The following is a 22,661-nucleotide window of genomic DNA, read 5'->3' as shown; positions in this document are numbered from 1 at the left end:
CCCCCCCCATTTCACTGTTACCGATCTGAAGTGGTTGGATCGGTATAAACTGTATTAACTCCACCCAGCCTTCTGGTAGGTTATATGCAATCTTATAACTATGCAGTCCAATCAGATAAGATCAGTGAGGAGGAAGGAAGGAAGGAAGGAAGGGAGGGAATTATTGGATTGGAATCCACCCCAGGGCCACAGATGGCTGCTGCTGGCAGGAGCTTTGTACAGCTAGGTTCCCATAGTTACAGGAAGTAAATGATGAAGGCTGTCCTTCTCTCACCGGTACCTTTTTTAACCAGCTCTCTTTCACCTATCCATTTACTCCTTAGGTCATCTTATTTAGGCAGACTCTATCCTCTCGTCCCTTACATTAGTGTTAGCCTTGAAGCAGCCTTGAAAACCAGAAGCATTTTTTTTGTCATTCTCTTCGTAGCAAGTGAATCTCTTCCCTCAGAATCAGAATCTGACTCATAATTCCATTTTAAATCATGATATAGTTACATTTTTAGAACTGTAAAAGCATTGGTAATGCTGCCTCCTGGTGGCGGACAGTAAGTCATTACAGTAACATGGTTGGCTGGATCACTGGTCTCTGTATTGTATGCTAATTTTGGCCTCCAGTAAAACCGTTTTGCAAGTAATGTTTCTCATTTCTCCTCAAATTTCCACAATGTATATCAAGCTGCTTGTTTACAGAGGGTGTACATATCCTGCTGTGTGTTGCATTGTTATTAGATTTACCTTATCTATACTGTGAAGTGACTGGGGGTCCTTGTCCCTCTGCAGGGAAGAGCTCGTGCAGCGATGACGATGTCCAGAAGGCAGATGTGTCATCCACCGGTCAAGGGGTCATTGACAAGGACCATCTGGGACCGTTGCTGCTACAGGTTAGCCTGAGGACAGGGTGGGGGGGTCAAAGGGCAGTGGAATTAGCTTCACCTTATGTTGAATGGGGGACATACAAGACTCTTGTATGTACAGGGGTGCAGCTGGTCACACATTTAGTATAGTTATTGATTGATAATTAGAATTTTGTGCATCTTTCCTCTGGCTCAGGCCCTGGATGGCTTCCTGTTTGTGGTGAACCGGGAGGGCAGCATCGTATTTGTGTCTGACAATGTGACCCAGTACCTGCAGTACAAACAGGAGGAGCTCATCAACACCTCCATCTACAACATCCTCCATGAGGACGACAGGGAGGAGCTGCACAAGAACCTGCCCAAGACCAGGGGTACGCAGACGCACACAAATGCAGTCACGATAATACATGTACATATGCCATTGGACTTGGATTTAGTGGTAATGTAGAACGGTAATCTTCCCAACCCACAGCATGAAAGCAATTACTGTGTCCCCTTGCCCCTTCTAGCACCCAACGGTGGGTCATGGGGAGGAGAGGCACCGCGGCAGAAGAGTCACACCTTTAATTGTCGTATGCTGGTGAAGTACGGTCACGGGCAGAGCCATCAGAACCATGGTCCGTCTGAGGAGGGGCCCAACAGGCAGCGCTACGAGACCATGCAGTGCTTCGCCCTGACTCAACCCCGCACCATAATGGAGGAGGGAGAAGGTAGGGGAATGTCACAGATGTGTTTCTATTTATGATGCAGACTTGCTGTACTCTTCACATTGAGTTGCTGTAACTTGATTATGGGAAGTTGGACTAAAGTGTTGTCAAGCCTGATATAGGTTCATTAGAGAAGAATTGTGGATACTGACTGGCAATGTTCTGTGTGTGTGCAGACCTGCAGTCGTGTATGATCTGTGTGGCCCGGCGCGTCACTGCAGTGGAGAGGACCGAGAGGTTCAGCACCCGCCATGAGCTCTCAGGTGAGATGACTGCAAACACACTGCGTTCACGTGTTCATTCTCTTCAAATGCTCTTTCCCTTCATTCAATCTGAGCAAAATAACACACTCTTTGACTCTTCTGGGATTGCCTATTGATCTGCAAAAATGTAGGAGTATACAGTTTAGTTTGACTAGATTATAATATTGAGATGCAACATTTTGTTGCTCAAAATTAAATAAGAATATAATTGCCATGTGAACTCAGCAAAAAAAGAAACGTCCCTTTTTCAGGACCCTCTCTATCAAAGATCATTTGTAAAAATCCAAAACTTCACAGATCTTCATTGTAAAGGGTTTAAACACTGTTTCCCGTGCTTGTTTAATGAACATGCACCTGTGGGAACGGTCGTTAAGACACCAACAGCTTACAGACTGTAGGCAATTATGGTCACATTTATGAAAACTTAGGACACTAAAGAGGCCTTTCTACTGACTCACCAAAAGGAAGATGCCCAGGGTTCCTGCTCATCTGTGTGAACGTGCCTTAGGCATGCTGCAAGGAGGCATGAGGACTGCGATGTGGCCAGGGCAATAAACTGCAATGTCTGTACTGTGAGATGCCTTAGACAGCGCTATAGGGAGACAGGATGGACAGCTGATCATCCTTGCAGTGGCAGACCACGTGTAACAACAATTGCACAGGATCGGTACATCTGAACATCACACCTGCGGGACAGGTACAGGAACACACAACCCCTCCATCGGTGCTCAGACTGTCCGTATTAGGCAGAGAGAGGCTGGACTGAGGGCTTGTAGGCCTGTTGTAATGCAGGTTCTCACCAGACATCACCGGCAACGGCGCCGCCTATGGGCACAAACCCACTGTTGCTGGACCAGACAGGACCGTGCTCTTCAAAAGTGCTCTTCACTGACGAGTCGTGGTTTTGTCTCACCAGGGGTGATGGTCGGATTCGTGTTTATCATTGAAGGAACGAGCGTTACACCGAGGCCTGTACTCTGGAGCGGGATTGATTTGGAGGTGCAGGGTCCGTTATGGTCTTTGGCGGTGTGTCACAGCATCATCGGACTGAGCTTGTTGGCATTGCAGGCAATCTCAGTGCTGTGCGTTACAGGGAAGACATCCTCCTCCCTCATGTGGTACCCTTCCTGCAGGCTCATTGTGACGTGACACTCCAACATGACAATGCCACTAGCCATACTGCTCGTTCTGTGTGTGATTTTCTGCAAGACAGGAATGTCAGTGTTCTGCCATGGCCAGCGAAGAGCCCAGATCTCAATCCCATTGAGCACGTCTGGGACCTGTTGGATCGGAGGGTGAGGGCTAGGGCCACTTAGTATCTGGTGTGGCCACCAGCTGCATTGACTGTTACTTTTGATTTTGACCCCCCCCCCCTTGTTCAGGGACTCATTATTCCATTTCTGTTAGTCACATGTTTGTGGAACTTGTTCAGTTTATGTCCCAGTTGTTGAATCTTGTTTTGTTCATACAAATATTTACACATGTTAAGTTTTCTGAAGAGAAACGCAGTTGAGTGAGAAGACATAAAAATTTTTTTTGCTCCGTTCATTTGACCCTTGCCCTTTATGCTGTAATGTTGTCTGATAGGTAAACTGATAGAGATCGAACAGCAGAGTTCTCTCCACACCACCATGCGGCCAGGGTGGGAGGACCTGGTGAGGCGCTGCATGCAGATGTTCCTCCATCGCAGTGAGGGCCATCCCTGGTCCTACAAACACCACTACCATGAGGGTACTTCTCTCTCTGCTAAACCCTCTTCTCTGGCTCCATGCTCCCTGCTATATCCCCATGTCTTCTCACCAATGTTTGACCTTGTTACTCTGCTATAAATGCACAAGTACAATGCATCTCTACTCCTAACGAAGGCTACTACTCGGTGATGAGCACGTTGGTCGGTCAGTCTCATTTTCTCTGTCTTCATGGTTTTCTCTCTGTCCTCTCCAGCCTTCCTGCATGGCCGTGCCGAGACGCCGTCTTACCGGTTCTCTCTCTCCGACGGCACCCCGGTCACTGCGCAGACCAGGAGCGAGCTCTGTCGTAGCCGCGCCGCCAATGAGCCACCCACCTTCCTCTCTACCCATCTGCTACAGAGGTTAGTCTGTCAGTTTGGAGCGCTCCGAGACATGGCATCAATATCACTCACTCCGTGTAGGATTTTACTGTTTTCTTTTCCCAGTTGTAGTAGATAAAAATTGAACATGTTTTTTTTTTTTAATACTGTAGAGTAGTGTTTTAAGGAACTTTTTCCACTCCTGACCCCTCATTCTCTTTCTCTCTGTCAGGGAGCAGAATGGTTACCAAACCAACCAGGGGGGAGTGATGAGGCCCCAGGGCATGGGTGTCACCAACCCCAACACTCAGATGAACATGGCCCCTGGAGGGGGCAGTGGTGGCATGAACAGGGGCTACGGTATGGGGGCAGAGCAGGGGCACATGGGACAGAGAGGCAGCCCCTCGTACACAGGGGGAAATGGGATGAACTCCATGAATCCGATGAATCAAATGAACCGCTCGTTGCATCAAATGAACTCTCAGACGAATTCAATGGGTCAACCGATGCACAACATGAGTCAGATGAATTCCATGAATCAAATGAACTCCATGCGTCCAATGAACTCTCGGATGAATTCCTTGAACCAGATTAATTCTATGAGTCGGATTAACCAGATGAATCAAATGAACCAGAGGAATCAGATGAACCACCCTGGAATGCAGCAGCAGTATCCACAGCAGCAGCAGGCCCCATTCCATGGAGCGGGATACAGCATGGGGGGCATGACCAGCCCCCCACAGAGCAGTCCAGGGATGAACGCCCCCCAGCAGAACATTGGCTCCCCTAGAGTAAGGAGGAGCCCCAAAATAGGTGCTAGCCCCTTCTCCCCAGGAGGTATGCATTCTTCCATGAGCTCGGGTCATCCAGGTGGTCCTGGAGGCACAAGTGGTAGCACCAGTTTCTCCAGCAGCTCCCTGAGTGCCCTCCAGGCCATCAGTGAGGGGGTGGGCACCTCTCTACCCTCGGCCCTCCCCACGCCCCTGAACTCTCCCCCCACACACAAGCCTGACAGCTGCCTCAGCGCCAACTCCACCCAGCAGGGGCAGTGCCATGGTGGAACCTGTAAACAAGGCAGTTCAGACTCCAAGAGCCCGGGCAACACTCTGGCCAGTGGAGGAGAGCAGCAGCGCACCCCCACCACAGAGGTGACCCCAGACAGCCAGGCCAACAGTGAGGGCCCAGCCGGGGGAGAAGCCAGCCGACCGAGCCATGACAACAATGGGGGCCACAAAAAGCTCCTGCAGCTCCTCACCTCCCCTACGGAGGAGCTAGTGCCCCCTAACCACCAGGCCGGCCCTGGCAACACTCCCATGGGCTTTGAGTCCAAGGAGGGATTGGGGGGTTTGACCAGCCCCTCTACAGGCGTATCCTCTTCCACGGCTGCAGTAGGACAGCAGGGCCTAGGAGCAGCTGCTGCAGCAGCACACTTTGCCAACCAGTCCCTGCAGGAGAAGCACAAGATTCTCCACAAGCTGCTGCAGAATGGCAACACCCCAGACGAGGTGGCCCGCATCACAGCCGAGGCCACTGGGAAGGTCACAGATGGTGGGGGTCCAGAGGCTGGGCCAGGAGATCCAGAAGAGGGACCAGGGGCGAGGGGGGCTGAGGTGAAGCAAGAACTTCACAGCCCCAAGAAGGAGAAGACCCACGCCCTCCTCCACTATCTCCTCAAAAAAGATGACTCCAAAGAAGCAAGGGGTGATGTCCAACCAAAGGGCAGAGGAGCCCAGGGAGCATCCTCAGTGGTCACGACGTCTGAACCCAACCCCATTGTGGAGCAGGTCAAGACTGAACCACCTGATGAGGTAGGGAGGGACATTGTGCCTACGGTCAGGGCTCTAAATTGCAACCAGTGTGACAAAATACGTAAAAAAAAAAAGGTTTTTATTATTGTTGTAGTGATGAGGCTTTGCTGTACCATTTGTTTCTCACGCACAGATTCATTAGCGTCATGCTTGCACCATTAATACAGCAAAAACTGCTTGTTTCTAAACCAAATACTTCAAAAGATCTGACCCAGTTTTCTTCCTAACAACCTGGTAACTTGATCAGTATATCCAAACATTTGGGGGCACAGAAAGGAAGGAAAGGGATAGCTTCTTCGGGAGATCAATGATCATTGCGTTGAATGAATGACAGATGTCATCAAGAACTTGACGCTCTTAAGAGACTTTTTTACAATTTTTATTGTAATGCATCTCAATAGGAAAATAGTGCTTCTACATAATGTAGAAACCTAATATTATTGGGGCCTCCTGAGTGGCAGAGGGGTCTAAAGTACTGCATTGCAGATGCTAGCTGTGCCACTAGAGATCCTGGTTCGAGTCCAGGCTCTGTCGCAGCCGGCTGTGACCGGGAGACCCCATTGTCCCTGCGTTGTCCGGGGTTAGGGGAGGGTTTGGCGAGCAGAGATGTACTTGTGCCATCTTGCTCTACTGACTCCTGTGGCGGGCCGAGCGCATGCACGCTGACACGGTCGCCAGGTGTACGGTGTTTCTTCCCGACACATTGGTGTGGCTGGCTTCCGGGTTAAGCGGGCAGTGCAGCTTGGTTGGGTCGTGTTTTGGGGGACGCATGGCTCTCGACCTTCGCCTCTCCCGAGTCCGTACTGGAGTTTCAGCGATGAGACAAGACTGTAACTACCAATTGGATGTCATGAAATTGGGAAGAAAAAGGGATAAAAGTAAAAAATTACTTTATAATTTCAATTACTGGTATTTGTATCAACATTTTAGCATTTCAATAATAAACCAATGCACAACATGATTCAGAAGTAACTAAAATTCATATCTATATCAATTCTAATTTAATAAATTCTGGTGCTCCTAACTTTTTACAGTTGTGAGCACCAGTGCTACCAATTGAAAAAGAAATGTGTGCCCTGCCTACGGTTAATTACTTTCTATTATTTATTCAGCAAAGAGCAGCTTGTTAATTAACAGTAACGTTTGTTTTTCTTCCCAGTTGGAAACCCTGGAGACAATTCTCGGAGGCCGCAGGAACTCCAGCTCCGGGTTTAATCCCGAACCGGACTCCAGAGCAGGAAAAGAAGGGGGAAACCAGCAGGGAAATGGCCCAGGCAGTTTCCATGGTATACCAGCATGAGTGGATTCTAATTTAAATTATGACTAGATCAGAAGTGCTAATATGTTGGCCATTTAATTGACTGTTATGCAGCAAACCAGACATCCTTACTATAGTGTTTGTCCTTTGCCTGTACTGACCCTTCTGCTGTGTCTTCCAGATGTGGAGAGAGGAGCCATGCTGCCTGCCCGGCGTGGGCCCCTCCAGAGGGCTCTGTCAGTGGACGCTAAACCCCTGGTTGGTGGTGGATGCCTGGCTGGGAGGAGGAATGTTCCCTGCCCCATGCTCATCAAACAGGAGAACGTGGAGGCCCATATCCAGCCAGGCATGACCAACGGCTTCCCTGGACCAGGAGGCATGGGTGTGTGTCCATTACGGGGTGGTGCCGGCACAAGTAACTTACCTCCCAGTACTACTCTTCCCAGCTGACTGGAACAGTGTGAAGGCTACAGTTACTAGACTGTGTCTAGTTCATGGATAATAACTGCACTGTTTGTGTTCCCCTGGAGGTATGAACAGGGGTATGGGGATGCCACAGCGGCCTCCCATGGCAGGGCAAGGTGACTGGGGGATGCCCAGGTCCAGTGGAAGTCCTGTGGGGGTGCCAGGTCACCCCTCAATGGGCCGGCCAGGGATGGACTTCAACTCCAAGGGCATGATGAGAGGCCCCATGGTCATCAGGTCCAACAGTTTACCTGGCAACACCAGGTCTATGCTGCAGCAGCAACTCGTAGAAATGGGTATGTACTGACGCGTGTCTGTAAATATTACCAGCTGTATGTGTGTTCTTCCTGTTGGTAGATGTTTGATTGGTTCATGCTGAATTCTACTGCCTCTATAGGTTCCAGTGAGGTGAATATGGGGATGAGTCCCTTCAGTGGGCAGGGTCCTCCACCTCTGTCCCCCTCCTGGCCTGACAGTGCAATGGGAATGGACGGACCACCAGCTACCACAAATAGGTGAATAACCATCATCCACACACACTTGTACACACATCTGTTCGCTCTGTCTCCTATTAACCCACACATCAATAACATGCGGTGTGGAGTACATTGCCTCCCCGGTATACAACAAGTGCCTGCACTGACCCCCTCCCCCTTGTTGTGTACCAGGCGTCAGTTTGGAAACCCCCTGGATGAGCTCCTGGTGCCGCCCTCCACCAGCCAGGGGCAGAGTGATGAGCTGGCGCTGCTGGACCAGCTGGACTCTCTGCTCAACAACACTGATGTTATTGCCCTTGAGGAGATCGACCGGGCCCTGGGCATCCCCGACCTCGTAGGACAGGTACCTTATGAGGACAATCGGATAACGTCCTCTATCTACAGTCCCTATAAACCATGTGACAAGAACCACATTGTTATTTTGATCATGTCTGACCTCTCTCCCTCCCAGAGTCCTGGTCCAGAGCAGCAGCCAGGTCCTGTCCCAGGACCAGACACCTCCATGGGGATGGAGCAGAAGCCCATTTATGGCCAGGGGTACCCAGGACCCCCCTCCATGGGCTTGCAGTCAGCCTATGTGGCCAACCCCATGCAGGGCCAGTCCCCTTCTGGCTTCAACCCCATGAACCAGATGGGGGCTCAGGCAGGCCCAGGGGGCTTCCCTGGCATGGGGGGCATGAGTCACCCCCGTCCCAACATGAGACCCCGCATGATGAGTGCCACCAAGCCCCTCCGACTGCAGCTGCAGCAGAGACTACAGGGCCAGCAGGTATTAGCATATGACACACATGACTTAGAAGTTGCGGAAGAGGCTATATTTGATTGTGATAGGTCTCGATACAGAGCCACGTATAAAAGCAGGCAGGTGGGTGACCTATATGGATGGCAAATGGGAGTAACTTTTGTTCTCTCCCGCTGTAGTTCATGAACCAGACCCGTCAGGCCATGGGCATCAAGATGGAGAATGCCCCTACAGGAAACCCTGCGACACGGCCTGGGATGGAGCCCGGCATGAGCGGTCAGGTACACACCTGCCACATCTTGCTCCATTTAAAATCAACATCTGCTAGGGCAGACCACTGCAGACACACACTGAAACCCATGCAGTACTTGCAGTAATTTCAGTGTTTTCCCCTGTCTGCTTGGTCAGCCTGGCTTCTTGAATGCTCAGATGATGGCTCAGCGCAGCAGAGAGATGATGACCATACAGATGAGGAGACAGCGGATGATGATGTTAATGCAGCAGCAGCAGCAACAGGCTGCAGCAGGAGGCTTCAGCCCCCCTCCTAACGTAACAGCCCCTGCAGGCATGGACAACCCCATGGCAGGACCACCCATGAACCAGCCAGGACAGCAGCAGTTCACCTACGGTGGAAACTATGGTGAGCTATCTGACCTAAATTCATATCCATTTATTTACTAGCCTTGATGAGACTCCTACGTTGACTATTCTCTAAAATAGAAGGCTATGTTCACAACTATTTCCCCTTCTGACCAGGAGTTTTTCCATTCATAGGTGTTGTAACGTAAACTGACTTTCTCTCTTTCTAACTTATTTCTAACAGACTTTACAATGCAGACATGAAATAAGACCTGTTTCTGGCTGTGCATACAGGAATGAACCAGCAGGGAGACCCCTCATTTGTAGGCGCAGGCAGCAACATGATGCCAGGTCGCATGGGAGGGCCTCAGAATCCCGTGATGCAACAACACCCCCAAGGCAGCCCCATGTACCAGTCAGCAGATATGAAAGGCTGGCCACAGGGTGGCATGGCACGGAACAAGTATGTCTGATACACTGATATAATGGCAAAAAACACTCCCGTTATTTCCTTCTCTATCTCCTCTACTTTGTTCTTTATACCTCTGTGTTTCAGCTCATACCCCCAGCAGCAGTTCACCCAGCAGGGGAACCCAGGCCAGTTTGCGGGGCCCATGATGATGAATGGCTCCATGGGCGGGCCAGGTCCGATCAGTGGTGCTGGTAGAGCACAGATGGTCCAGATGCAGGGCCAAATGTCTGGGCAAATGCAGGGGCAAATGCAGATGGGCACGAACTCCATGGGAATGGGCAGAATGCCAATGGGACCTGAACAGGTAAATAGTTTGTCATTTGTAAGTAAATGAAGATAGTTATAAAGGTCACAACTTAACTTTTAGTTATTTTAAAGCTCAGCCTGAACTGTGTGAATGTATTGTAACAATAGCCTACATTTTTTGTCATTTACAGAAATATTGCTGAAAACGTATGTAATCAATAAGCGCCTTCACCAGGAAGGCAGCAGAGACTACAGTGCACCACCTGGGTGGGTGGGAGATGGCCTGGCCAGGGCCCACCAGACACAGCTCCAAGATCTGCTCCCGCCACTGTTCTCAGACCTGTGTGTAGAGAGACTCGAAAGAAGCCTCAGTGAGAATGAGAGACTGAAATAAAGACACATCATACCTAATGCAGCCTCTCAATGTAGGTTTCTTCTCTCTGGAGGAGTATATGAGTGGCTTAGTTCAAGAAGACGCCATGCTTTCTCTTCCTCTAACCTGTGGGAGTGTGATCGGCGTCCTGCCTTCTACACCAGAGGAGGCCTCATCGTGTGTGTGTTAGTCGGATTCCGTTGCAAAACATTTTGCAACAGATACCGTTTACTCTTGGAAGCAAACGGAGCAAATGGAACAGAACTGAGGGACCTACCTGAATTTGTCCAATAGAAACTTGTTTTTGTTGCACAAAAAAATTATCCATTTGGAGTAAACTGTTTCCGTTGCGAAATGTTTTGCAACGGAATCCGACTAACACCTCTTGACCCCTGGAGCTAGCTGTCATGCACTATTCAGCATCAACACTGGTAAACAGAATCTATTTGATACAGGATGGGATACGGTACAACTAGCTATGGCTGCACTTTACCAGAAGGCTTCTATGTAAAAGGATTGTTGCAATATTTCTTAGTCATTACAGCCTTACCAGCGATTCAATGCTTTCACAGCATTGGTTTTCTTTTCCTTTTATCCTTTGGATGCACCTCATTTTATGTTTAAGTCATCAGGAGCTATAAGCACAGGTTATTTCTATATATTATGCAGATTCAAGCAATAAAACATCTGCTTTAAACGTGAACTGAGCGTCATGAACTCCTAAGCAAACGGTACTCCAGTATTAGATCAAATTAGTCACGAATGTATTCTATGTGAATACAAATTGTAAATATGCTATAAATGTATCATACATGCTTTTTATAGATCACTTTTTTTTGCACAGTGTAAGACTTGGTCAAATTCTAACTCATCTTTGTCTAGAAGGTCAATACACTTTTAGTTTGCAGTTAATTTGAACCTTTTGGAACATGAGTGAGGGTGTGGGTTTCCCATTTTCCACTTAGTCCTTGTCCTCTGAACTTTTTTTTTATTTTTATTTTTTTTTACCTGATAAAAGCCATCTTTCTTTTTAGAAGCACTTTTACTTCTGATTTGGTGTGTTGACTGTTTGGAACTTCTGAAATTATCAAAAGGTTTGATGGTGAATGAAGAAAGGACAGTCCCTCAAATGAGCAGATGGTTGGCAAGCTGATGTGTAGGATACAGATATGTAAACGTTGTAGAAAAAGATGGTATGGGGGGACAGTTTCAGGAGTTAACAAGGGACTGTTCCTAAAGTAGTTATTGTTCCTTCCCTAGCTCTCGCCTTCATCATTTCCTTTGACTGTTACTCTTCACTCTGAGAAATCTACCTTAACAGTGCGCAATCCAAAGATATTTTTCCAGTTCATTGTATAGCTTCTGACGTTGACGGTGTACATTTTTTATCTATGCATTGTATATGCAGACAGTTACCGGGTACATTTTATGAAATGATAAATGCATATTTTGATTTTGGACTGAAAGCATAGGGGACTGCGTATTGTTCAGAGGCCAGTGGGTAGTTAACAGTAGCAGTAATGTGGATCTATAATTGACTGGCAAAGTCCTTTGCTGTGGAAGAGGAATACCATATGGATTTTTATTTTTTTTCTCAAAATATACATTTTCAATGTCCTGCTTTTAATCACTTCATAAAATTACCTAGGTAGAATTTGAATAAAGAGCAAAAACAAAGGATCTTTTCACCTGGGTATTCTTATTTTGTTTCCTTTTTTATTTTATAGGATGTATATGACAGTTTGTACTGATTTTGATGTAAATGTTTATTTAAACTCATGAGTCCCAACTGTAGTTTCTTTTGCCCGCTGTTCATTAATAAAGAAGAATTGAGGGGAGTGCTCCTAATCTCAGTTTGTTACTTGTATAAAAGACACCTGTCCACAGAAGCAATCAATTAATTAGAATCTAAACTCTCCATGGCCAAGACCAAAGTGCTCTCCAAGGATGTCAGGGACAAGATTGTAGACCTACACAAGGCTGGAATGGGGCTCCATGCAAGATCTCACCTCGTGGAGTTGCAATGATCATGAGAATGGTGAGGAATCAGCCCAGAACCATGGGACCATAGTCGCCAAGAAAACAATTGGTAACACACCGTCGTGAAGGACTGAAATCCTGCAGCGCCTGCAAGGTCCCCCTGCTCAAGAAAGCACATATACATGCCTGTCTGAAGTTTGCCAATGAACATCTGAATGATTCAGAGGACCAGTGGGTGAAAGTGTTGTGGTCAGATGTGACCAAAATGGAGCTCTTTGGCATCAACCCGCTGTGTTTGGAGGAGGAGGAATGCTGCCTATGACCCCAAGAACACCATCCCCACTGTCAAACATGGAGATGGAAACATGCTTTGAGGCTGTTTTTCTGCTAAAGGAACAGGAGAACTTCACCGCTTCAAAGGGACGATGGACAGGGCCATGTACCGTCAAATCTTGGGTGAGATCCTCATTCCCTCAGCCAGGGCATTGAAAATGGGTCGTGGATGGGTATTCCAGCATGACAATGACCCAAAACACAAGGCAACAAAGGAGTGGCTCAAGAAGAAGCACATTAAGGTCCTGGAGTGGCCTAGCCAGTCTCCAGACCTTAATCCCATAGAACATCTGGAGGGAGCTGAAGGTTCGAGTTGCCAAACGTCAACCTCGAAACCTTAATGACTTGGAGAAGATCTGCAAAGAGGAGTGGGACAAAATCCCTCCTGAGGTGTGTGCAAACCTGGTGGCCAACTACAAGAAACGTCTGACCTCAGTACTTGGTGTCAAAGCCCTTGTTGGCAATCACAAAGTAATGTTTTGCAGAGGGGTCAAATACTTATTTTCCTCATTAAAATGCAAATCAATTTATAACATTTTTGACAAGTTTTTCTGGATTTTTTTTGTTCTGTCTCTCACTGTTCAAATCAACCTACCATTAAAATTATAGACTGATCATTTCTTTGTCAGTGGGCAAACATACAAAATCGGCAAGGGATCAAATATTTCTTTCCGTCACTACTCATTCAAGGGTTTTTATTTTATTTTTTACTATTTTCTACATTGTAGAATAATAGTGACTATGACATAACACCTATGGAATCATGTAGTAACCAAAAGTGTTAAATCAAAATTATATTTGAGATGATTCAATGTAGCCACCCTTTGCCTTGACAGCTTTGCAGACTTAGCATTCGCTCAACCAGCTTCATGAGGTCGTGTAATGCCTGTAATGCATTTGAAGTAACGTGTGCCTTGTTTAAAGTTAATTTGTGTAATTTCTTTCTTTCTTAATGTGTTTGAGCCAATCAGTTGTGTTAAGACAAGGTAGGGTTGGCATACAGAAGATGGCCCTATTTGGTAAAAGACCAAGTTCATATTATGGCAAAAACAGCTCAAATAAGCAAAGGGAAACAACAGTCCATAACTTTGACTGACCTTCATGTCTTAATCTGTAAAATTTCACGAACTTTGAAAGTTTCAAGCGCAGTCGCAAAAACCATCAAGCGCTATGATGAAACTGTTTTCAAGAGGACCGCCACAGGAAACGAAGACCCAGAGTTACCTCTGCTGCAGAGGATAAGTTCATTAGAGTTACCAGCCTCATATTCGGCAATTAACTGCACCTCCGGTTGCAGCCCAAATAAATGCTTCACAGAGTTCAAGTAACAGACACATCTCAAGATCAACTGTTCAGAGGAGACTGTGTGAATCAGGCCTTCATAGTCCAATTTCTGTGAAGAAACCACTACTAAAGGACACCAATAATAAGAGTCTTGCATGGGACAAGAAACACAAGCAATGGACATAAGACTGGTGGAAATATCTCCTTTGGTCTGATGAGTCCAAATTTGAGATTTTTGGTTCTAACCGCCATGTCTTTGTGAGACGCAGAGTAGGTGAACGTATGATCTCTGCATGTGTGGTTCCAACCGTGAAGCATGGAGGAGGAGGTGTGGGGGTGCTTTGTTGGTGACACTGTCCGTGATTTATTTAGAATTAAAGGCACACTTAACCAGCATGGCTACCACAGCATTCTGCAGCAATACGCCATCTCATCTGGTTTGTGCTTAATGGGACTATTATTTGTTTTTCAACAGGACAATGACCCAAAACACACCTCCAGGCTGTTTAAGGGCTATTTGACCAAGAAAGAGAGTGATGGAGTGGTGCATCAGATGACCTGGCCTCCACAATCACCCGACCTCAACCGAATGGTTTGGGATGAGTTGGACCGCAGAGTGAAGGAAATGCAGCCAACAAGTGCTCAGCATATATGGGAACTCCTTCTGTTGTAAAAGCATCCCAACCTTATGAAGCTTGTTGAGAGAATGCCAAGAGTGTGCAAAGCTGTCATCAAGGCAAAGTGTGGCTACTTTGAAGAATCTCATAAACAAAATATATTTTGATTTGTTTAACCATTTTTTGGTTAGTACATGATTCCATATGTGTTATTTCATAGTTTGTATGTCTTCACTATTATTCTATAATGTAGAAAATAATAAAAAAATAAAGAAACCCTTGAATGAGTAGGTGTGTCCAAACTTTTGACTTGTACTATACAGTTGAAGTCAGAAGTTTACATACACCTTAACCAAATACATTTAAACTCAGTTTTTCACAATTCCTGACATTTAATCCTAGTACAAATCCCCTGTCTCAGTTAAGATCGCCACTTTATTTTAAGAATGTGAAATGTCAGAATAATAGTAGAGAGAATAATTTATTTCAGCTTTTATTTCTTTCATCACATTTCCAGTCGGTCAGAAGTTGACATACACTGAATTAGTATTTGGTAGCATTGCCTTTAAATTGTTAAACTTGGGTCAAACGTTTCGGGTAGCATTCCACAAGCTTCCCACAATAAGTTGGGTGAATTTTAGCCCATTCCTCCTGACAGCTGGTGTAACCGAGTCAGGTTTGTAGGCCTCTTTGCTTGCACACGCTTTTTCAGTTCTGCCCACAAATTCCTATAGGATTGAGGTCCGGGCTTTGTGATGGCCACTCCAATACCTTGACTTTGTTGTCCTTAAGCCATTTTGCCACAACTTTGGAAGTATGCTTCGGGTCATTGTCTATTTGGAAGACCCATTTGTGACCAGCTTTAATTTCCTGACTGATGTCTTGAGATGTTGCCTCAATCTATCCACAGAATTTTCCTGCCTCGTGATGCCATCTATTTTGTGAAGTGCACCAGCCCTCCTGCAGCAAAGCACCCCCACAACATGATGCTGCCAGCCCCGTGCTTCACGGTTGGGATGGTGTTCTTCGGCTTGCAAGCCTCCCCCTTTTTCCTCCAAACATAACGATGGCCAAACAGTTCTATTTTTGTTTCATCAGACTAGAAGATATTTATCCAAAAAGTACGATCTTTGTCCCCATGTGCAATTGCAAACTGTAGTCTGGCTTTTTTATGGTGGTTTTGGAGCAGTGGCTTCTTCCTTGCTGAGCGGCCTTTCAGGTTATGTCGATATAGGACTTGTTTTACTGTGGATAGAGATACTTTTGTACCGGTTTCCTCCAGCATCCTCACAAGGTCCTTTGCTGCTGTTCTGGGATTGATTGGCACTTTTCACACCAAAGTACGTTCATCTCTAGTAGACAGAATGCATCTCAGCGGTATGACGGCTGCGTGGTCACATGGTGTTTATACTTGCGTACTATTGTTTGTACAGATGAACGTGTTACCTTCAGGCATTTTTAAATTGCTCCCAAAGATGAACCAGGTCTACTATTTTTTCTGAGGTCTTGGCTGACCCATTATGTCAAGCAAAGAGTCACTGAGTTTGAAAGTAGGCCTTGAAATACATCCACAGGTACACCTCCAATTGACTCAAATTATGTCAATTAGCCTATCAGAAGCTTCTAAAGCCATGATGTCATTTTCTGGAATTTTCCAAACTGTTTAAAGGCACAGTCAACTTAGTGTATGTAAACTTCTGACCCACTGGAATTGTGATACAGTGAATTCTAAGTGAAAGTATCTGTCTGTAAACAATTGTTGGAAAAATTACTTGTGTCATGTACATAGTAGATGTCCTAACCGACTTGCCAAAACTATAGCTTCTTAACAAGAAATTTGTGGAAAGGTTGAAAAAACAAGTTTTAATGACTCCAACCTAAGTGTATGTAAACTTCCAACTGTATATATTTTACTGCAATAAGAAGTATAAAGGTTTTGGAGTGATCTTTGAACTGTAAAGAGTGGTGTAAATCCCAATAACATTGCACAGTGCATGTTTTACACATGACTCCTGTGGTCAGATTGAGACATATAATGTTCTTTGGGTGGTAGCTGAGTTTCAAAGACTGTAGTCCAATGAGCGGCCACATGGGAGCAGTATATTATAAGGCATTCCAAAAAACATAGACTAACAGGCTACACACTTATTGCCTGGCTGGCTACCCACCCACACTCCTAGATAAAGGATGTAATTAAAGCAAATATGCAATGTTGGTTATATCACTGTGTAGGATATGCCCTATCTGTAGCCTATCCAACATTCCGAGGCAGAATTATGTAAGAGGGCTCGTAAACTTCCTCTGAAAGAATGTGTGATTGAAAAGTCAAATCAAATGTGAAAATATCATTGTTGAATGAATATACATATAAAAACACTGGCATGTGGGGCCTCCCGAGTATGGCAGCGGTCTAAAGCACAGCATTGTAGTGCTTGAAGCGTCACTACAGACCCAGATTCGATCCCAGGCTGTATCACAACAGGCCTGTGACCAGGAGACCCATAGGGCGGCGCACAATTGGTCCAGCGCCTTCCGGGTTTTGGGGGGGGGGGGGGGGGGGGGGCTTTACTTGGCTCATCGCACTCTAGCGACTCCTTGTGGTGGGCCGGGCGCCTGCAGGCTGATTTTGGTCATCACTTGAATGGTGTTTCCCCCGACACATTGGTGCAACTGGCTTCCAGGTTAAGCAGGCGGGTGTTAAGAAGCGCGGTTTGGCGGGTCATGTTTCAGAGGTTGCATGACTCAACCTTTGCCTCTCCCGAGCCAGTTTGGAAGTTGCAGCAATGAGACAAGATCGCAATTGGATATCACAAAATTGGGGAGAAAAGGGGGTAAGATAAAAAATAAACACTGGCATTTAATCCACAACTAAGCATAGACCTACAAAACACACATATTTAATTTTAAATAGTCACACTTATTTAGTTTAGTTCTATGTTTCTTAACTCAAATAAAAAAGTGAAAAGTATATATTTATAGCTGTATGTCTCCTATGTGTGGGAATATAATCTATAATAGAGAGCGAGTCTCTTTCTTGGCAGAGCGCCCGGCCCATCTGCGGCCTGGCTCGTGGAGTACTGTTTGTTAATGTTTCAATCAGCTGTGTGTTGAGGAATGTGGAGCTATTTAACCTGAACTTCCCCAGGTGTGCGGAGGCGCCGCTCAGTCTGGGCCCCGTCGCCCTCCCCTGCCCTTGGCACAAAGCTATCACACAAACACAATCACACACTGGCCGTGCCTCAGAACGCCGGGGCTGCAGCTGTGCGCATCGCACCGCAGGGAAATGGGAAAAACATTGCACCAGGGGAGACAGAATAAATATTTTAAAGAATTGCCGATTTAACTCCTGCCTTTCCGAAATAAAAAAGGATCCTGAACTAAAACACAATTATTGATTTCAGTGTTTTATAGTATATCCCAATTTATCTATTTTTGATGAATTCCTGATTAGACCGAATACTTGCCTATACCTTTCCTAATGTGTTTGACAGTGAGTTCATAACATTTTCTATAATTCCGCACATATTTTCTGCATTCTAGTTATCATTGTCAATACCATCAAGACATTTTGACTTAACGCTCAAGACTTCGCGGTGTTATTTGATGTTAACGAGGCCTATAAAAGCAAAGTACAAGTTAAATGTTAAGTCATTATGTAGGCTACCAGCGGTGGTCCAATTTCATTTCAGGAGCTGGGACAGCTAATTCTGAATAGTTAATGACAGTTCAGGGAATGTTTGTTTCCCTCTTCTCTCAGCCTGTACATCATCTTATGTGCACTTGTAAACACTATAGTAAATGTATAATGTCTAACTGTAAATGTGATGTGACGGGGTAATGAAATGTGACACACACACACAGACCATAAACATCAAAAGCCATGTTTAAAATAATTGCCTTATTTTAATAAAAACACCATGAAGGTACATTGTAAAAAAACAACAATATTTTTCACATAGTGTGGCATTGTAATATACAATACATTTTGTCGCTCAGGATACTGAGAAAATGGAATACATTTTATTTTACAAAATTTTGAATTTCATACATGATTTACAAAACGTAAGAGAAACGTTGTCTTTCTTGAGAAAGTCAACACAACAACAGGCGAAGCTGTTAGCAGTAACTGCCATGGTCCCATGACTAACACAGTCTATTACGACCCACTAGTCTCCATGAGATCAGAGACCTCGGGATGGATCGAATGCCTTGAGTGACAGTTCCCCTCTTCTTGAGAATGTCCATCAAAAGTATTTTCTAGCATGGGAGTTTGCAACTCCCTACTTGGCTCAAGGTTTGTTTGTGATCGAATGTCACATAATGTAACCTTGTTCTTTCTTCGCGGTGCTCGCTCTGGAACAATACATGGGGCGATGCTCGGAGAGGTCTAGCGGCACATGATTCTGTCATCCGAGCATCCATTCTGGAGAGAGAAGATAAAAACGTTAGGTCCGTGTTTGCTGTGAAAGTACTTGCCTACTAGTTTCAATGCAACATAACTTTATTCAGTTATAAACCAACTTTACGCACGGCTACAGACTATTCATATTTAGGCTACTTCCAACAGTTAGGTCAGATATTGGGAGACACTAGGTAGCTCTTGCATAAACTCATAAAGGCATGTCAGAGTGATATTTACCTCGACAGTGATGCCTGCCAGCTCTGAATTCAGGGTGGTCAGAGGTGTGCGGGGCACGCTGCTCTGCTGACGACTCTTCTCCGGTTCATCCAGCTCGACCTGCAGGTCCCAGATGTAGTCAATGACGTGCTGGAGGATCTCCACCTTGCTGGCCTTCTTGTTGGTGGGCAGAGTAGGTACCAGCTCCTTCAGCTTGCTGTAACAGCTGTTCATGTCTTGCAGAAAGACGGTCATCTGCTCGTCCAGCAGCGGGATCTTGCATTTGGAGATGGACAGGCTCTGGTCCGCGAGGCACCGCACCATGTCCTCGCTGCCAACCTTACTCTTCAGTGCGCAGGTAGGTCCGACAACCTTCATATTGGCTGAAGGTGTAGCTGTAGTTTCCAAAGATAATAAAAATATGGTGTGTAAAAGCTATAGAGATTAGCAAAGGCTCCAAAAGTATTTTTAGTAGTAATGGGAATATTGTCTCAGCAATGTTGACAGTTCTCAACAACGCACGAGTGTACCGCCTTGAATTTATAAGACTAGGACTTGGGGGCGTGCCCAAACTTGTCCTGTTTGCGGAGCGAGGGCCTATAGCGCAGCCGTGTTAGTGCTAGGACGTTTCACAACTGTTTTCTTAGCCAATGGGAGCCTGCGCCTGATTTTAAGGATTTCGAATATGTTTGAGAGAAGGCGTTACAAATGGAAACAAATGTGTATTTTTACGGGTGATGGGCCTATGTGGGAATCCAGCTGGCCATGGCTTGGGGACTCTGCAGGTGTAGAGTGCCTGGGGACACTGAAGGGTTGGTGTTGTGTATGGCTATGGGGGTATATGTACTGTGTGTCGGATGGGATGAATAGCTGGTTATAATAACCATAGCGCCTGAGACTTGCCCACCCAACAGTTAGAGGGCACCTTAGATGACCACGTTATAAAGGTGCCATAAATCAAGAGATATTCAGACTATGAATAATAACTGGTTTATTACCATTGGGTATGGTGTAATATGATTAAAGTCTATTCAAACAATTAGCTCTATATCTATAACACTCATGTGTGCAATTTATGATTCAGAACTTTACACACAAGGGGGAAAACAACATTCACAATTTAGTGTAGCATTAGTTATTATTTATTATAAAATGTATTTATAGGTCCCGCCTACATGTCTGTCTTTGGCGCACTTTCTCCCGTTATTCACCATAGCTGGCTGAGAATGTGTGTTAAAAGTCACACTAAGCTTTCTTTATACTTACAAACTGCACTTTTTAGCACAGACTCTCTTTTTCCTCTCATAAGGGAAGCCCCTGTGAGCCACTTCACGGATTCCTTCACATGTTCTCCGTGTGTGCTCAGCCTTGTGTGCACATTGAAATTGCATTGCTCTGTTCTGAATCTTTCCCCAGATTGTCTAAACAAGCCAAGGCAGACAGGCAGGCGCCAGCGCCGTGACGTCACCCATTCATCGGAGCCTTGACGCCTGTCAGCCTGGCGCCGAGCGGGCGGTCGCTATGGAGACCTCAAACAACAGGCTCGCACTCCACTGTTCACCTGAGTAGAGCGCCAACGGTCCATGCTATTTCGAATCCTTGGGACGTTGACATTTCAAATATTTAAGATTAGGGTTAGGTAAAGAGTTATGGTTAGGGTATGGACGTCCCAAGGATCCCATAATGCACTAACCACGCGCAAACCCTGAGAATAAACTGGCATCAGAGTTCATAATTCATTTATCACTTTAAATCACTTTGATGAGATTACCGCCCCGCACACCTGCAAACGGTCATTGTCGCCAGTTTACTCAAGCATAGTATTTTAGGAAACGAATAAGAAAGAGAAAGAGCGAGTGCTGTAAAGTGAAACCATGCATTTGTACCGCATTTGTACGCAAATTGATAGGATAAATTGCGGCAGCATTCCTTCACATGAAACTCTATGGAGGCTGTATGTGAATGTCTCCTAAAATCAACACACAGCAGCATAACCAGCTAAATATCTTATATGAAACATGCAGCTTTTCTAAAAGCTAGAATTTCCAAGAAAAGTTTATATCAAAAAGTGTTATACAATTATATAAAATGCAACATTTTAAAACAAATGTAGGAGCTACTGCCGCAAGTTAAAACAGTTCCTTAACTTTGTTCTTACTAATGATAATAGTTAACTTATGTTGAACCCTATAGCAATGGGTTTAGTTAATAAATTGAAATAAACTTTTTGAAGAAGCGACTTATTGCAATTAGCCTATATGTATGCAAATTAGCCTAGATATCACTAGAACAACTATGGAACAAACGAATTAAAAGCAGAAAATAGTCAGTTTAAAGTAATTTTAGCCTACTGTCTTAAACGTAATTTAGTATTGTATTTTTTTGCACTCTGTCCCAGGTTGCAGCTGACAGGGCGGAGGGGGGAAGGGGGAGGGCCGGCTGCCAGAACAATGGGAGTGCGGTGAAGGGATTGTGGGAGAGAATCTAGGCTGGAGCCACAGTGTCTGGAGCGCCCCTCCACTCCCCTCATCCAGCTTTTGTTCAGCTGCAAAAGCTATCAGCACTTCCTATTGACACCAACAATAACTCTACACAGCTGGGCCCTTTTTAGCCTGTTTACAGCACATCAAGGCAAGGACAGAGAGAGGGAAGAGAGAAAAGGGAAGAAACAGATGAGGGGAAAAGAAAAGTGAAGGAAATTAGCTCCTGATTTTAAATGCCCCTCACCACCATCCAACTACCCCAAACCCTGTTTTCCATGGTCATTCATTCATTCATTTGAGTTAATACTGAAATGCAAACAGGCATTTAATTGCCAAATGAATTTTAATGACATATCGTAAAAATCTGATCCCACATTGTATTTAATCTTTGTGCATTGTATTCTGAACGTATCAATGTAAACATGCTATTAGAGCATCTATCAAAAAGGCTGATATGCAACAGTTGCAGTCTGTTGCTTAGAAGGAACACCGTGTATAGTGCAGCAGTGTTTTTTTTTAATTTTTATTTTTTTATTTCACCTTTATTTAACCAGGTAGGCTAGCTGAGAACAAGTTCTCATTTGCAACTGCGACCTGGCCAAGATAAAGCATAGCAGTGTGAACAGACAACACAGAGTTACACATGGAGTAAACAATTAACAAGTCAATAACACAATAGAAAAAAAAAAGGGGGAGTCTATATACAATGTGTGCAAAAGGCATGAGGAGGTAGGCGAATAATTACAATTTTGCAGATTAACACTGGAGTGATAAATGATCAGATGGTCATGTACAGGTAGAGATATTGGTGTGCAAAAGAGCAGAAAAATAAATAAATAAAAACAGTATGGGAATGAGGTAGGTGAAAATGGGTGGGCTATTTACCAATATACTATGTACAGCTGCAGTGATCGGTTAGCTGCTCAGATAGCTGATGTTTGAAGTTGGTGAGGGAGATAAAAGTCCCCAACTTCAGCGATTTTTGCAGTTCGTTCCAGTCACAGGCAGCAGAGTACTGAAACGAAAGGCGGC

At 45.4% G+C, this 22,661-nt stretch overlaps 2 protein-coding genes across 11 annotated transcripts in view; one reads left to right on the top strand and one right to left on the bottom strand.

The window, feature by feature from the left end:
- Nucleotides 1-12,152, top strand: part of LOC110527920 (nuclear receptor coactivator 3) — a 43,603-nt gene extending 31,451 nt beyond the window's left edge. For 3 of the 10 annotated variants that reach the window (XM_090241057.1, XM_021609540.3, XM_090241058.1), the window contains 18 exons: nucleotides 781-881; nucleotides 1,051-1,225; nucleotides 1,364-1,564; nucleotides 1,738-1,824; nucleotides 3,412-3,555; nucleotides 3,769-3,916; nucleotides 4,107-5,682; nucleotides 6,842-6,968; nucleotides 7,122-7,322; nucleotides 7,471-7,701; nucleotides 7,803-7,920; nucleotides 8,074-8,245; nucleotides 8,354-8,671; nucleotides 8,824-8,925; nucleotides 9,053-9,284; nucleotides 9,518-9,686; nucleotides 9,780-9,999; nucleotides 10,133-12,152. In XM_090241057.1, the coding sequence (XP_090097183.1) occupies nucleotides 781-881; nucleotides 1,051-1,225; nucleotides 1,364-1,564; nucleotides 1,738-1,824; nucleotides 3,412-3,555; nucleotides 3,769-3,916; nucleotides 4,107-5,682; nucleotides 6,842-6,968; nucleotides 7,122-7,322; nucleotides 7,471-7,701; nucleotides 7,803-7,920; nucleotides 8,074-8,245; nucleotides 8,354-8,671; nucleotides 8,824-8,925; nucleotides 9,053-9,284; nucleotides 9,518-9,686; nucleotides 9,780-9,999; nucleotides 10,133-10,144 (4,334 nt within the window). In that variant the 3' untranslated portion in view covers nucleotides 10,145-12,152. Of the gene's footprint in view, nucleotides 1-780; nucleotides 882-1,050; nucleotides 1,226-1,363; nucleotides 1,565-1,737; nucleotides 1,825-3,411; nucleotides 3,556-3,768; nucleotides 3,917-4,106; nucleotides 5,683-6,841; nucleotides 6,969-7,121; nucleotides 7,356-7,470; nucleotides 7,702-7,802; nucleotides 7,921-8,073; nucleotides 8,672-8,823; nucleotides 8,926-9,052; nucleotides 9,285-9,517; nucleotides 9,687-9,779; nucleotides 10,000-10,132 lie in introns of all 10 variants that reach the window. The other 7 variants (XM_090241055.1, XM_090241054.1, XM_090241056.1 and 4 more) reach the window with 4 other exon arrangements.
- A 6,259-nt stretch (nucleotides 12,153-18,411) lies between these two features.
- Nucleotides 18,412-22,312, bottom strand: LOC110527919 (DNA-binding protein inhibitor ID-1). The gene is made up of 2 exons (XM_021609534.3): nucleotides 19,168-22,312; nucleotides 18,412-18,951 (listed from the first exon to the last, which is right to left on the bottom strand). Exons 1-2 carry the CDS (start codon nucleotides 19,522-19,524, stop codon nucleotides 18,916-18,918), a joined length of 393 nt encoding a protein of 130 aa, XP_021465209.1. The 5' UTR covers nucleotides 19,525-22,312; the 3' UTR covers nucleotides 18,412-18,915.
- Nucleotides 22,313-22,661: the final 349 nt, after the last annotated feature.

Source organism: Oncorhynchus mykiss, chromosome 7 (genome assembly GCF_057628025.1).
Source record: "Oncorhynchus mykiss isolate SJ-2025 chromosome 7, ASM5762802v1, whole genome shotgun sequence".
NCBI lineage: Eukaryota > Metazoa > Chordata > Actinopteri > Salmoniformes > Salmonidae > Oncorhynchus > Oncorhynchus mykiss.
The sequence above is the reverse complement of the archived record's forward strand: the minus strand, read 5'-3'. Positions and strand labels throughout refer to the sequence as shown.